Here is a 13,179-nt window from a genome sequence, read left to right on the forward strand (position 1 = left end):
GCCAATGTGGGTATGTGAGAAAGCTTGCCAGTAGCTTCTCATGGGTCAGGGGTTCTTCCCGGGGTTTTCCCGGGTTCTTCCTCCGCCATTTATACTGTCCGCCATGTACAGCCTATTTTGTGATGAAAAATGGCATTAAACCCTACAACAACAACAATATGAAGGACTACTATACATGATGGACTGTATAGATTAGCAACTGATTAATAAAAATTCCTTATATGTATCAGATGCACTTAGTTAGGATCAGCTCAGATCTGCCATCAAGTAACACTCCAAACAGACCAGTCTGTGCTGCCATCAAGTAACACTCCAAACAGACCAGTCTATGCTGCCATGAAATAACACTCCAAACAGACCAGTCTATGCTGCCATCAAGTAACACTCCAAATAGACCAGTATGTGCTGCCATCAAGTAACACTCCAAACAGACCAGTCTGTGCTGCCATCAAGTAACACTCCAAACAGACCAGTCTGTGCTGCCATCAAGTAACACTCCAAACAGACCAGTCTATGCTGCCATGAAATAACACTCCAAACAGACCAGTCTATGCTGCCATCAAGTAACACTCCAAATAGACCAGTCTATGCTGCCATCAAGTAACACTCCAAACAGGCCAGTCTATGCTGCCATGAAGTAACACTCCAAATAGACCAGTATGTGCTACCATCAAGTAACACTCCAAATAGACCAGTCTGTGCTGCCATGAAGTAACACTCCAAATAGACCAGTCTGTGCTGCCATGAAGTAACACTCCAAATAGACCAGTCTATGCTGCCATGAAGTAACACTGCAAACAGACCAGTATGTGCTGCCATGAAGTAACACTCCAAACAGACCAGTCTGTGCTGCCATCAAGTAACGCTCCAAACAGACCAATCTGTGCTGCCATCAAGTAACACTCCAAACAGACCAGTCTATGCTGCCATCAAGTAACACTCCAAATAGACCAGTCTATGCTGCCATCAAGTAACACTCCAAATAGACCAGTCTGTGCTGCCATCAGGTAACACTCCAAATAGACCAGTCTATGCTGCCATCAAGTAACACTCCAAACAGACCAGTCTGTGCTGCCATCAAGTAACACTCCAAACAGACCAGTCTGTGCTGCCATCAAGTAACACTCCAAATAGACCAGTCTATGCTGCCATCAAGTAACACTCCAAATAGACCAGTCTGTGCTGCCATCAAGTAACACTCCAAACAGACCAATCTGTGCTGCCATCAAGTAACACTCCAAACAGACCAATCTGTGCTGCCATCAAGTAACACTCCAAACAGACCAGTCTATGCTGCCATCAAGTAACACTCCAAACAGACCAGTCTGTGCTGCCATCAAGTAACACTCCAAATAGACCAGTCTATGCCGATATTATTTCAAGCATGAAATGCTGACTCTGATCTACCTCAGCATTATGTTCCAGCAGATCGGAGTTATTGCTCTTCACAGCTTGGTGAATGCTCTGCAGTATATACTGTATGTACTTGCTTATAAGTTATGTCAAACTTCAAACAGAAAAATCCCTAACCTGCCATAGCATAATGGGAATGCCGATCAGGGTCTATGTTGTTTGTTCTATTGATTACTTCTAGCAAACTGCACAGACCCAGATCTGCTGCTGCTTTATGCAATGGCAGATCTGAGTCTGTGCAGTTTGCAGCTGGACTCATAAGCGAGTGTATGTATGTGTGTGTATATATATATATATATATATATATATATATATATATATATATATATATATATATGTATATATTCATTCAGGGTTTTCAAAAGAGTGTACCCTCAAATTTTGATGCGTGGAATTTAAATATGATCCATTTCTGACACATGGAAATTAGGGCTAGAACATCAATCTTGATTCGACTCTTGTTTCTTGCTAACAGTGTGTTGTCCATAACAAATTTACTGTAGAAGGCACTGACTGACATCTGCTCAAGAACAGTAAATAACTTGACGGCCAATAATACTGCACCACTGGAAGATAAATATGAACTGGGCAGAGCTAACGCTTAGGTGCAACTGAATTCTGTTGAATTGTTTTAATATTACATTTGAAGTTTATGATAAACAAAGAGGAAACAATTATGACATAATGGACTGCCTTTTGATCAAATATCAGAACTGGTATGTATAATCAACTAGTCAGAACTGGAGCATATGACGGCTTGCGAAGCCGGCTGTCAAGGTGTGGACCAACTTGAATAAATTTATCAGCAATTAATTTGCATTATTTGGCAGGATATTTAAAACTTCATAATCATTTATGACTTCACTGTATTCATTTCTGATAAAATATTGACATTTGTTTGATTGTACTTTAAATTGTAATCAGTTAGACAAAAATGGAATTCATGGCTTTTTGCAAAGCCAGGTTTCAGCATGGGGTTGTGTTTTTGGTGATTAATTTGCTTCAATCAGCAAAACTTAAAACCTTGTGCTTGGATCATTCAAACAAAATTGAACTGACATAACACTCAGTGTATACATCTGAACTTGAAAGTCCCAACTGCACAAAGAAGTATATTTTCTTTTCTGTCTCAGTCTCAGAAATAACCTGACGGTGATGAATTTTCTGACATTCAGACTGACTCCAAAGAAACAAAGATAGTGTTAGCTCTGAGGAGAAGGAGAAGGAGAGTCAATCTCTGAATTTATTTGAAAATTTAAGAGAAAGTGGAAATGTGAACTGACAATTCTGTGATGTACATCCTTGATATCTGAATAATCTATAACCTTCATAGTTTTATGTGTATATGTTTGCATATAAAAAGATTTTAGCAGATCATAATAGCATATGTTGAGGAGTTGAAAATATAATAAAGTATAAAATAATCCTGTCTGTTTCGTATACAAAGTATATTCACAGTAACATATAGTTAGAAAGAGAGACACTTTGACAAAAATCAGAATGTATGTTTCTAACAATATTGTCCAAGTATTTCTCAGTATTCAGCACAAGATGAGATATCTTAAACATCATTTATTTCCACTAATAACAAAGAATCACAGCTATGGGCTTATGACTGTTCAAAAGAATTGACTCTTGAGATTTTAATTCTGACTCTTTGAGATTTTGGAGTCAAGAGTCAACTGACTCTTCAGTTTTGAAATCTATTGAAAAACCTGGACACTGACAAATGATAGCTTTTGTAGTACAAATGGGAACATTTACTGTATTAAGCAAAAAACTGTAACAAAATGAAAGAAAACAAAATTACCACAATATTATCCCCATGTTTCTTTTAAAAGTGCAGGGACAGTGATAAAATCTGTCCATAAGTACATATGAATCTATGTGTGCAATGTTCTTGAACTTATGGTACACAGAGAGCCCTGTTGGCACATATAGTGCAGGGATGCAGAAATCCATAGTCCATATTGTACAAGTCAGAAATTCATCTTTACAGAGCAACTTTCGCAAGGTTACTTGTCTGTGGACAAGTAAACTTTAGCCTGTAACTTGAAAGGGCAGTAGTTTCAATTTTGTCTCAGAGATGTTTACACAAATAAAATTCATACCTTCCAACAAGTACCATACAGGTGCATTGTATATTTACAGTGTATACTGAAATTGATCTATTAAAATGGAAACCAGTCACAGTTTCTATGGATACAAATTATGAGGCAAACAGTACTGGTTTAGGTAATACCTTTTGATGGTGACAGCATAACAAATTTCATTGGCTGGAGGATAGGGCAAAACCCAGGAATCTGTCGGTCTGAGCCAACTGCTGGACTCCTTGAAACCATTATGTGCTATGATGACTTTTCCAGAGAAATGCATCTGGATGGATTGTTTTCTTACAAAGTCAGGGCCAAATGGCAAACAGATGAATGAAAAAAGCCAACAAAACATACTAAAACTAGACTTGACCTAAGAATGGAATATGATTATAAAAAAAGCAAGAAAATGGGAGTTCAAAGATTCTTAATAGCATTGAGTTTCCTTGGCTTGAGGCCAACAACATCTGAACAATGACATTTGTAATAGAATGTAATGTATGAGATAATACACAGCTGCCAACAAAACCAGTGGATTGTTAAAATGACATGTTATCACAATGAAAGACTGTTAACACACAAAAAAAGTGCAAAGCACAATACTTGTCTGTTAAAATTTGATAATGAAAAAGCCTCATCTGATAAAGAAGTTGTGGGTGATTTGGACAGAGTGATTAATAGGTACAATGTGAACCAAACTGAGTGTTACAATATGTTTAAACACCATATGCCATAGCAAAGCAGAGATATTCTTTTCAGACTATGAATATCTTTGTGAGGTTCAATCAAAAACGAGTTGAACTTGTCAAAAGTAATGTATATCTGATTTCATACTGAAAAGCATCAAGGATAAAATATCTAGACTTAAATTCATATCTATCCTTTCAGATGTTAGTACTGATTCAGCAGTCAGCAGTTATAGAACAAAAATGCATTCTTGTTAGATCTGTAGCCTTGGCCCATAAATGTAAAAAAACAAAGACAAGCTGAAATATCTAGTATATTTTACTGTCACAGATCCATACCGCATGCACTGAAATGGTGGAACTTAATAAAAGTAAACATATTAAGAGAACTCTCTTCCACTGTTCTTTTTCAAAATGAAAACAGGGACAAGTGGAACTTTTCAATTTACTTGTCCATGAACAACTCGATTTTGACAACTTCTGCATCCCTGTAGTGCCAATACTTTCAGAATTTTAATCACATAAAATCCCCCTCTCTCTCAGCACTTTGATACTAGACACACTCAAATAAATACAAAGTCCCCCTCTCTCTCAACACTCTGATACTAAACAGTCAAGTAAATAGAGTTGTTCCCTCTCTCAGCACTTTGATACTAGACACATTCAAGTAAATACAAAGTCATCCCTCTCTCTCAACACTGTGATTCTAGACACATTCAAGTAAATACAAAGTCCTCCCTCTCTCTCAACACTGTGATACTAGACACATTCAAGTAAATACAAAGTCCTCCCTCTCTCAACACTTTGATACCAGACACATACAAGTAAATACAAAGTCCTCCCTCTCTCAACACTGTGATACTAGACACATTCAAGTAAATACAAAGTCCTCCCTCTCTCTCAACACTGTGATACTAGTCACATTCAAGTAAATACAAAGTCCTCCCTCTCTCAACACTCTGATACTAAACATATTCAAGTAAATACAAAGTCCTCCCTCTTTCAACACTTTGATACTAGACACATTCAAGTAAATACAAAGTCCTCCCTCTCTCTTGGCACTTTGATACTAGACACATTCAAGTAAATACAAAGTCCTCCCTCTCTCAACACTCTGATACTAGACACATTCAGTAAAATCAGTCCTCCCTCTCTAGGGACTTTGATCCTAAACACTTTCATGGAAATAAAGTCTTCCTTCTCTTTTGGCACTTTGATACTAGACACATTCAAGTAAAAGGAAGGTCCTCCCTTTGTCAACACTTTGATACTAGACACATTCAAGTAAATAGAGTTGAGGTGAGGTTATATGGGTAGGGGGGGATGTTGCATAAATTTCAGATAAAACTCTTGTTATATATCTTGTATTTATATATGATCAACTTGCAAGATGAAAGACCCAAGTGCCAATGCATGTCCCTCTGTCATACAAGAAAATATCGAGATCCCCACACAATAACCATATCTGAATTTACATAACAGGAAAAGATAAATTTAAATATAACTGACACTGACCCTGGGGCATCCCTACCCACAAGGCTTTAGCCCATTGAGATCCTCATCCAATAATCATACATACACTTACTGTGCATGAAACGGCAAACGTTTACAGAACATGCCACCAACACCGAGTCCAGTGTCCATCCCTACCCTCTGGTAATTAGACCCCTGGGCCATAACTTCATATTAAGATCTCTACTAACATGTCAACATATAAATGGCACCTACTGAGAGACCTTCCAAAGATGAAAAGACCACCAAGTTGATATGTATCAATAATGTATTATATCATATGAAAAGACCAGCAAGTTGATATGTATCAATAATGTATTATATCATATACTGTGTATCATGAACCATATTGATATGTACAGGTGTATCATTTTGCCCCTGTTGGCCATACTGGATTTCAGAAGAGCTCCATTTTCACTTAGGACCAACTAGTTGACACACAAAGTCTTTTAAAGAAAACACCATGTTGAGATGACCATACATTCAGAACAAGTAACAACAACAAAACATTCAAGGTGGCTACTTTGGCAACCATACTAGATGTCCAAGCAGCCCCCTTAAAAGTCATTTAGGACCAACTAAACTATGGGATGAATGTGTGTGTAAAGGACTTGTGGTACAAATTATAAGGAAGAATGGGAACAAGTCTAGAAATGGGTAAACATAAAATCATGTATAATCAATCAATATACATATATGGGTCTTGCTGGCCAGGAATATTAATGAAAGTAAGATTTTCAAAAAAAGAATATTTTGAGACCTTATCCTGGTTGTTCTAGTTTTAACTGAAAGAAGCAGGGAGAATGTTTTATTGATAGAATTCCAGTCCATTTACAGACCTGTGTTTGGAAAACTCTTTCATGAAATTATTACCCGACTCTTTGGTGCGGAACTGAAAAGACATAGACATCTAAAAAATGCTGTAGCATAGAGTTTTCTCTACAATGAAGCTGTCATCAAGGATGTGTCTATAATGATAAATATATGTTTGTTCATGAGCATTCAGAAATATAAAGTTAGTGAATTTTTAATATGATGTTTATATAGGTTTACTATGGGAGCTAAATTAGTACCCTGAGTAATAAAGCTTTATGGCAATCCCCCAAGTAGTTTAGGAGGAGTAGCTACAACAAACTTATGCTAACAGATGGAAAGATGACAGACATGGCCATATTGGATGTTAGCTCAGCACCAATTCTTAATTAGAACCAACTAGAGATCAAACAAAGTCTTTCAGTGAAAACCCAATTCTGATAATTAGCATCAACTCGGAAGGAATAGCAATAACAAGGTATTTTTTAGATGGCTGCCATGGTGACCATATTGGATGTCAGATTAGCACCATTTTCATTTATAACCAACATCATAAGAAGTACTTTGGTGAAAACCCGATGTTGATATGATGATCCATGTAGGAGGATTAGTTATAGCAATATTTCCAAGATGGATGCCATGGTGGCCATATTTAATACCACATCTGCACCATCTTTATCTAGGTCAAACTAGACCTCATAAAAAGCCCTTTCATAAAAACTCCATGTTGATATGACCATCCTTTCAGGAGAAGTAGCAATAACAAGATTTTCAAGCTGATCAATGTGATGGCCATACTGTATGCCCGAGCATCCCGTCTTTTCATTTAGGACCAAGAAGACCATGGGATGAATTCATACGTAAACCACATGGCAATCCTTCAAGTAGTTCAGGAAGAGTAGCAATAACAAACTTGTGATATTGGATGGATGGCCAACAACCAGTAGAGCTGAAAACAGGCCAACCTTTCCTCTAGGGGCTTATGCTATTGGAAGCCCTTTGGTGAGAGTAAGCTCTGATGCAAGATAGGATGTTCTCTTTCAAGAATGTGACCGCTCTTGAGTAGGGCTTCATAATATATGTAAAGGGGCAATTGATTCTGAACATTTGATGTAGAACATAACCCTTGATTGAACATGCAGTACATACAAGTGAATTCAGCCATACCTTTTTAGGAACTGGAGGTAAGAAATCCGATGAGTCATCCAGCAGATCCATGCAAGCATCCTGGTCAGACTGGTTGGAAATGGATAAGGATGACTCAGTAGAACATACTGAGCTATCAGAAAATGTCCTGTGAATTCCTAGGTTGTTATCATTTGTTTCTGTTCCACTGTCCAGGCTTAAACTTCGCAAGAAATCTATGCTTAGATCTTGTCCTTGAACAAATCTAAATACTTTATCCTCTTTGTAAGGACAACTGAAATCGCTAACGATCACAGCTGGAGGCAATCTGAATTTTGAATAATCAAGTTCATTGTACAGAATTTCTCCCTTTTCTTCAACCTGTACATCATCAACACAGAGACCATTCTGTCCCGTTCTAACCCACTTCTGTATCTGTACCATTTCCTCTACTGATATATGTTCTGCACGGCCTGATTCTGAAGGGATGAAATCATCTTCTGATGTTGGTGACATTGCCAAATCAACAGCCGAGTCTGCGTTTGTGCCACTGCTTCCAGCACTAACACTGCTTTGCGAACTGAGGCTGGAATGTAATTCTTCGCATGAATATGAACTTGGAGAAGTAAGTGTTATATTCTTTTGTTGACTGTCACGTAAAGATCTTGATCTCCCTCTCGATCTTCGAGGTAACTCTAAAAATTCTGGGATGCTGTCTGTCAAATTTCTGCCAGCATCCGATGACAAAGATTCTGTCCTAATCCTAGTATCTTTGAAATCATATTGATCATCCTCAAACACTGCAACTCCTTCATCTGTCATGCCTGCTTCCATTTCAGACGAGGTAATCAGTTCTGACTGATCCCTATCCATGTCTTTCACATTGGTCTTGTAAACATACTTCCGGAGATACTTGTTGGGCATTTAGGTTATTTGCCTGGGAAAAAAAACCAAACCATTATTACTGTAGGACTGAGGAAGTATGAACTAAAATCTAGTGTTTTCCATACTGAAAATGGGGAAAAGAAAAAACAAAAACTTCCTACAGATGAATCTAAATCTGTATTAACATGCCAGTGAAACAGATTATGATAATGTTATTGTAACAGTGATGAAATTATACGGTTTGACCTACAGCTGTAGATCTAAATGCAACCAGGCATGTGTCTCCTATATAAAATCATCACACCACCACCTCATCTTTGCAAATTTGTTTTACACAAAGGATGCTACTCTCCAGTGATAGGTTTCATATGATTAAGCTTCTGATTTTTCATTCCACATGCTTCGCTAAGTATGACAAACATGCTAAAATATAATATTTAAAGTCTGTATACTAGATCTTCCATTCGTTACCCATAACACCATTGTGGCTAGATAACCAACAGTACTGAATACTTGTACCTGACTCTATAAGCAAATAGTGTTTCTTTAAGATACAAGATATTTTATTACTGTCAAATTTACGATTTGGCAAGGCTTTTTGTGTGAAAAGGGAATCAAAAAATGTGTTGAAATGTGTTAATTTAGATTTAGATGTCTCCATGCAACTAAAGCTTTCAACATGGAAATAATTTGTGGTCAAAATGAAGGCTTTATCACAGGTAACCAGCTCAAGATGGAGACACAGAGTGATGCAACATCAGCTCCAACTCTGTCTTCATCTTTCAGTATAGGAACTACAATAGGCAGCTCAGATTTCATTGAATCTACTGTACAAAATGAGGATTTTTTTTACTGGCTAAGATCAAATATTATTTTGAGGTGAGGGTGGGATAACCAAGCTGTTTTATTTGAAACACAGAAATTTTTCATTTGATTCAATGGAGAGCTTTTTGAAGAACTTCTCAATGTAAACAAAGTTAAAGTCCCACAGTGTGGATTGGCTCAAGCATCTCCAGTAAAGATTTTCAAGCTCGTCTGTACATCAATGAACTATAGCAGGGCCTCTGCTAGGCTTCGCATTTGTCTCCAAATGGAAAAGGATTTTGAAAGTGGCACTATTGTTTTACTGACTGGCAAAAGTTGATGTCAGCAAATTTTTATAAAGTAAACTTTCAATTTTTCACTGATATAAGCAACTCGGGCCACATAATACCTATTTCACTATCTGCAGATGATAACTAAGACATTATTCGAAAATGACTGCAGCTAACTGCAAGCTGTCAGTTGATTTTGAGAAGCAATTTACGTGATTAGTAGGAAACAAGGAATGACTGAGGGATATACTCAACTGTTGAACAGATAGGCAAAAAAATTTGGTGTCATTTGTACATGTTCTTAATTTATGTTTATTGCAAACTATGAGTGTGAGACGCACTTGGGACTGCTTAGTGTTTTAGGGATTATTTACTTAGATAACATGTTTTTGTGGTCTGAACTTAACTAACACAGGATGTCGCTACAAGGATGCCAGTCATTGCCTGTAAAAAGATCAACTAGTTCAAACTCGTAAGCTAACATGTAACAATTTTTGGGTATACAAACACTGAACTTAATCTCCCTTTCAACACCAACCACAAAGGCAAATGAAGACAAAGGTAAGTAATTGTTTTTTGTCATGTTTTTTTGTAAAAGGAGGTAATAAGACAACAGCTTTGTAAAAGGAGGTAATAAGACAACAGCTTTGTAAAAGGAGGTAAAAAGACAACTGGAACCATATCTTGATTTAAGCAATAGCAGTCATATTTTGAATATAAAAGTTATGATTTTCAAATTATTTTCATCATTTATCATCACAATGGAGGGGTTCAGTTGCCAGAATCTGATTAAAACAAACACACGAAATTCTATGGGTATATCTACTCTGAAAATTTAATGAGAATTTCTATTGATGGGCCAAGTGTTAAGAATTTTCAGAAATTGTATTGGAAAAAAATGAGGCAGATATTGATAAGTGTCAGTGATATTGTTCATAAAGACTACCAGTACGCAGTAGTTTGTGTTATCAATTATAAAGAAACATTCTTATTCAATCGTGCTTTTCAGATGCTATACATTAAACTTCACAGTATATAATGGTACTGTTATATTTATTAATAATTATTCTTGTGCTTTGAAATGTAATAAAAACATGTAAAAGAAACTGTTTTATAGTCATGTTTATATAGATAGGGTCAATATAATATTAAGCATATATTTTAGTCCCTGAATCATGGTATAAAATGGCTCCTATGGCTGAAAAGTGGCTCATAACTTTTAAATCTGGCAAATTTCATGGTGCAAAGAAAAAATATTTTCAAGACCAAGCTCAGACCCCTGGTCCCTTCACTTGAAATAAATTAGTAGAAACTTGTATGTGTCACCCTAGGCTGATAAACAGATTTTATTATTGTTATTTTTCTTTATATATATTTTTGTAGATGCCTTATAAGAATTATTTTAATCAGAAATAACGGTATGGCATAGACTCTGGTCTTTATAAATGTATACATACAATATTCTGTTGTTAAATTGCTAGTTCATGTTTTGTAGTATTTAAGTAATGTACTGCTTTAGTCTCAGATATTATGTGACTTACTTAAATTTGTTAAATGTGCTATTGTGCTATATGCTGATCATACCTATAGTACAAGTCACATGGGTCATGTAGCATTCAATAATGATTATTTTAGTAATGGTGTGATTTTAAAGAATTTGATTTTATATACCTTTAAATGGTGATTTTTCACTTCATTTAGATTCTTATATGTAAACATTCCTTTGGAAGGTCATTATTTTGACTCCCCAAGAAGTCCATACAGCAATATTAATGTTAAATTACATAGACATTTTTGGACATAATTAACCTAAAGGTGTGATCCAGTACAATCCGGATAGACTGTTGCACAGTGTGATGTCATAATGAATGCTACGCACATAGATAAACAAATCTGTACTAACCTATGTTGTGACGATTCCACTCGAAGAGCTCTTTTCTAGACCCCAAGTTAAGTATTATGGCCACCATTGTAAAAGACTGCAGAGATCGATAATTTTCATAGGGAAGTTTCTTGATGACAGTTAAAGTGCAAATCATTAAAAAATAAGGATTGAACAGACCGTGGTTAAAGTAGTGTTAGATTATAAAGAGCAATTTATGTTTAACTGAACATGAGCAAATGCGCATACATTACCCGTGTGACTTCTACCATCAATAAATTTGTATTGGTATTCTGCTTATCATGGTTAGTATGACTGCTCCCCCAGACAGCCTATAACATTTCAAAGGCTGGATGTTATGTCATGACGGCTATTTATCGTAACTGCTTTATATGCATAACCTATATCCTGTGAAAAAATCCATGCAACACTTAAGTGGTAACACAGCTGGGAAATGTAGTCAACAAAAAATGTAGCGTAGAAATATCATATGCCTTTTTTTTACAGTTACCAACTTGTAATTGGATCTATGTACGACTTGTTAACAATGCGGCACACTAACAATGAAATTTAAAATGCAATCACTGAAAATAATAAAAACAATAAGGATATCAATGAGGAAATCTAATATAAACTATGGCTCGTTATCCAATAGCAACTTATGTTCTTCTTCTTCATGCAAACTGCTGACACAAATGATCCAAGCTGGTCACTTTTGACCGACAGGCTGAACAACAACGATATCGATGACAACGTGACCATACCTAGAAAGGAAAATCTTGGATCAAACTTTCAAAGTTATCACCAAATGTAAGAAAGTTACCTTTTATATCCAAAGTTTTGAGCAACTGCAAACATTAATTCATCTGTGCTATGTTCTTTTCCTTCCTACTCCACTCAAGAGAAGACAATCACATTCCAGAAATAAACCTCTTCAAACCCCGTAGCCTCGATTCCGAAAGTAGGTTAGACTTGGCTAACAAACATTTAAATATTTTTGTCAGTTACGGATTAATGCGGACCGTTCTCACTATAACTAAATGTTTACGGAAACGTATGGGCTTGGCTGTGGAAAATAAAGAAAGAAACAAACAATGAACAAAGGAATGAGAATAACAGTAAAAGTGCCGATACAGACATAGAGCCTTGGGATGTAACTAATGTCGCATAAAACCTTTTATTAATAAATTATAACTATTTAGATGGTAAGAGAAAGTGAATTTGGGACCAGAGGCGAATGAAATGTAAAATTTGAACTGCCAAATATAATCATAAGCAAATTTTATAAACTTTCTATAATTAATAAATTCGATGCTTTGAGGAAATATTTCCACCATCACCACCATCACCAACAACGTTACACCAGCGCTACGCCAGAAAGAACGGACATACTTTGATACTCAAAATGGTGAAATTAAATCGGATAATACAAATTTTGTTGAAGATAACAATTATCAGATAAAATTTATTTACAATCGGTATCATTTAAAACAACAATTTAACATAAGCTGAATTTTTTTTCGACACGGCACACAAAAATAAAGACATATATGCGTGAGTATGTTCTGATCACTCTAACCACGTTTATAATATTTTGCCTCCTAATATGGAGGTAAGTCTTTGAAAACATAAAAACATCTGCAACAAAAACGATTCGAGGCTGCAACCTTTCAAAC

The 13,179-nt window shown here is 36.1% G+C and overlaps 1 protein-coding gene across 2 annotated transcripts in view; it reads right to left on the bottom strand.

Annotated features, from left to right (window-relative positions):
- Nucleotides 1-12,443, bottom strand: part of LOC149804311 (inositol-trisphosphate 3-kinase B-like) — a 49,902-nt gene extending 37,459 nt beyond the window's left edge. For both annotated transcript variants that reach the window (XR_016415434.1, XM_089938696.1), the window contains exons 1-2: nucleotides 12,327-12,443; nucleotides 7,685-8,579 (exon numbers count right to left, since the gene is read on the bottom strand). Coding sequence is in view for 1 of the 2 variants with exons in the window: in XM_089938696.1 (XP_089794822.1) it covers nucleotides 7,685-8,566 (882 nt within the window). In the remaining variant the exon portion in view is untranslated. The remainder of the gene's footprint in view (nucleotides 1-7,684; nucleotides 8,580-12,326) is intronic.
- Nucleotides 12,444-13,179: the final 736 nt, after the last annotated feature.

The sequence above is a fragment of the Sinohyriopsis cumingii genome, chromosome 2, assembly GCF_028554795.1.
Source record: "Sinohyriopsis cumingii isolate HCF-2022 chromosome 2, ASM2855479v2, whole genome shotgun sequence".
Lineage (NCBI taxonomy): Eukaryota > Metazoa > Mollusca > Bivalvia > Unionida > Unionidae > Sinohyriopsis > Sinohyriopsis cumingii.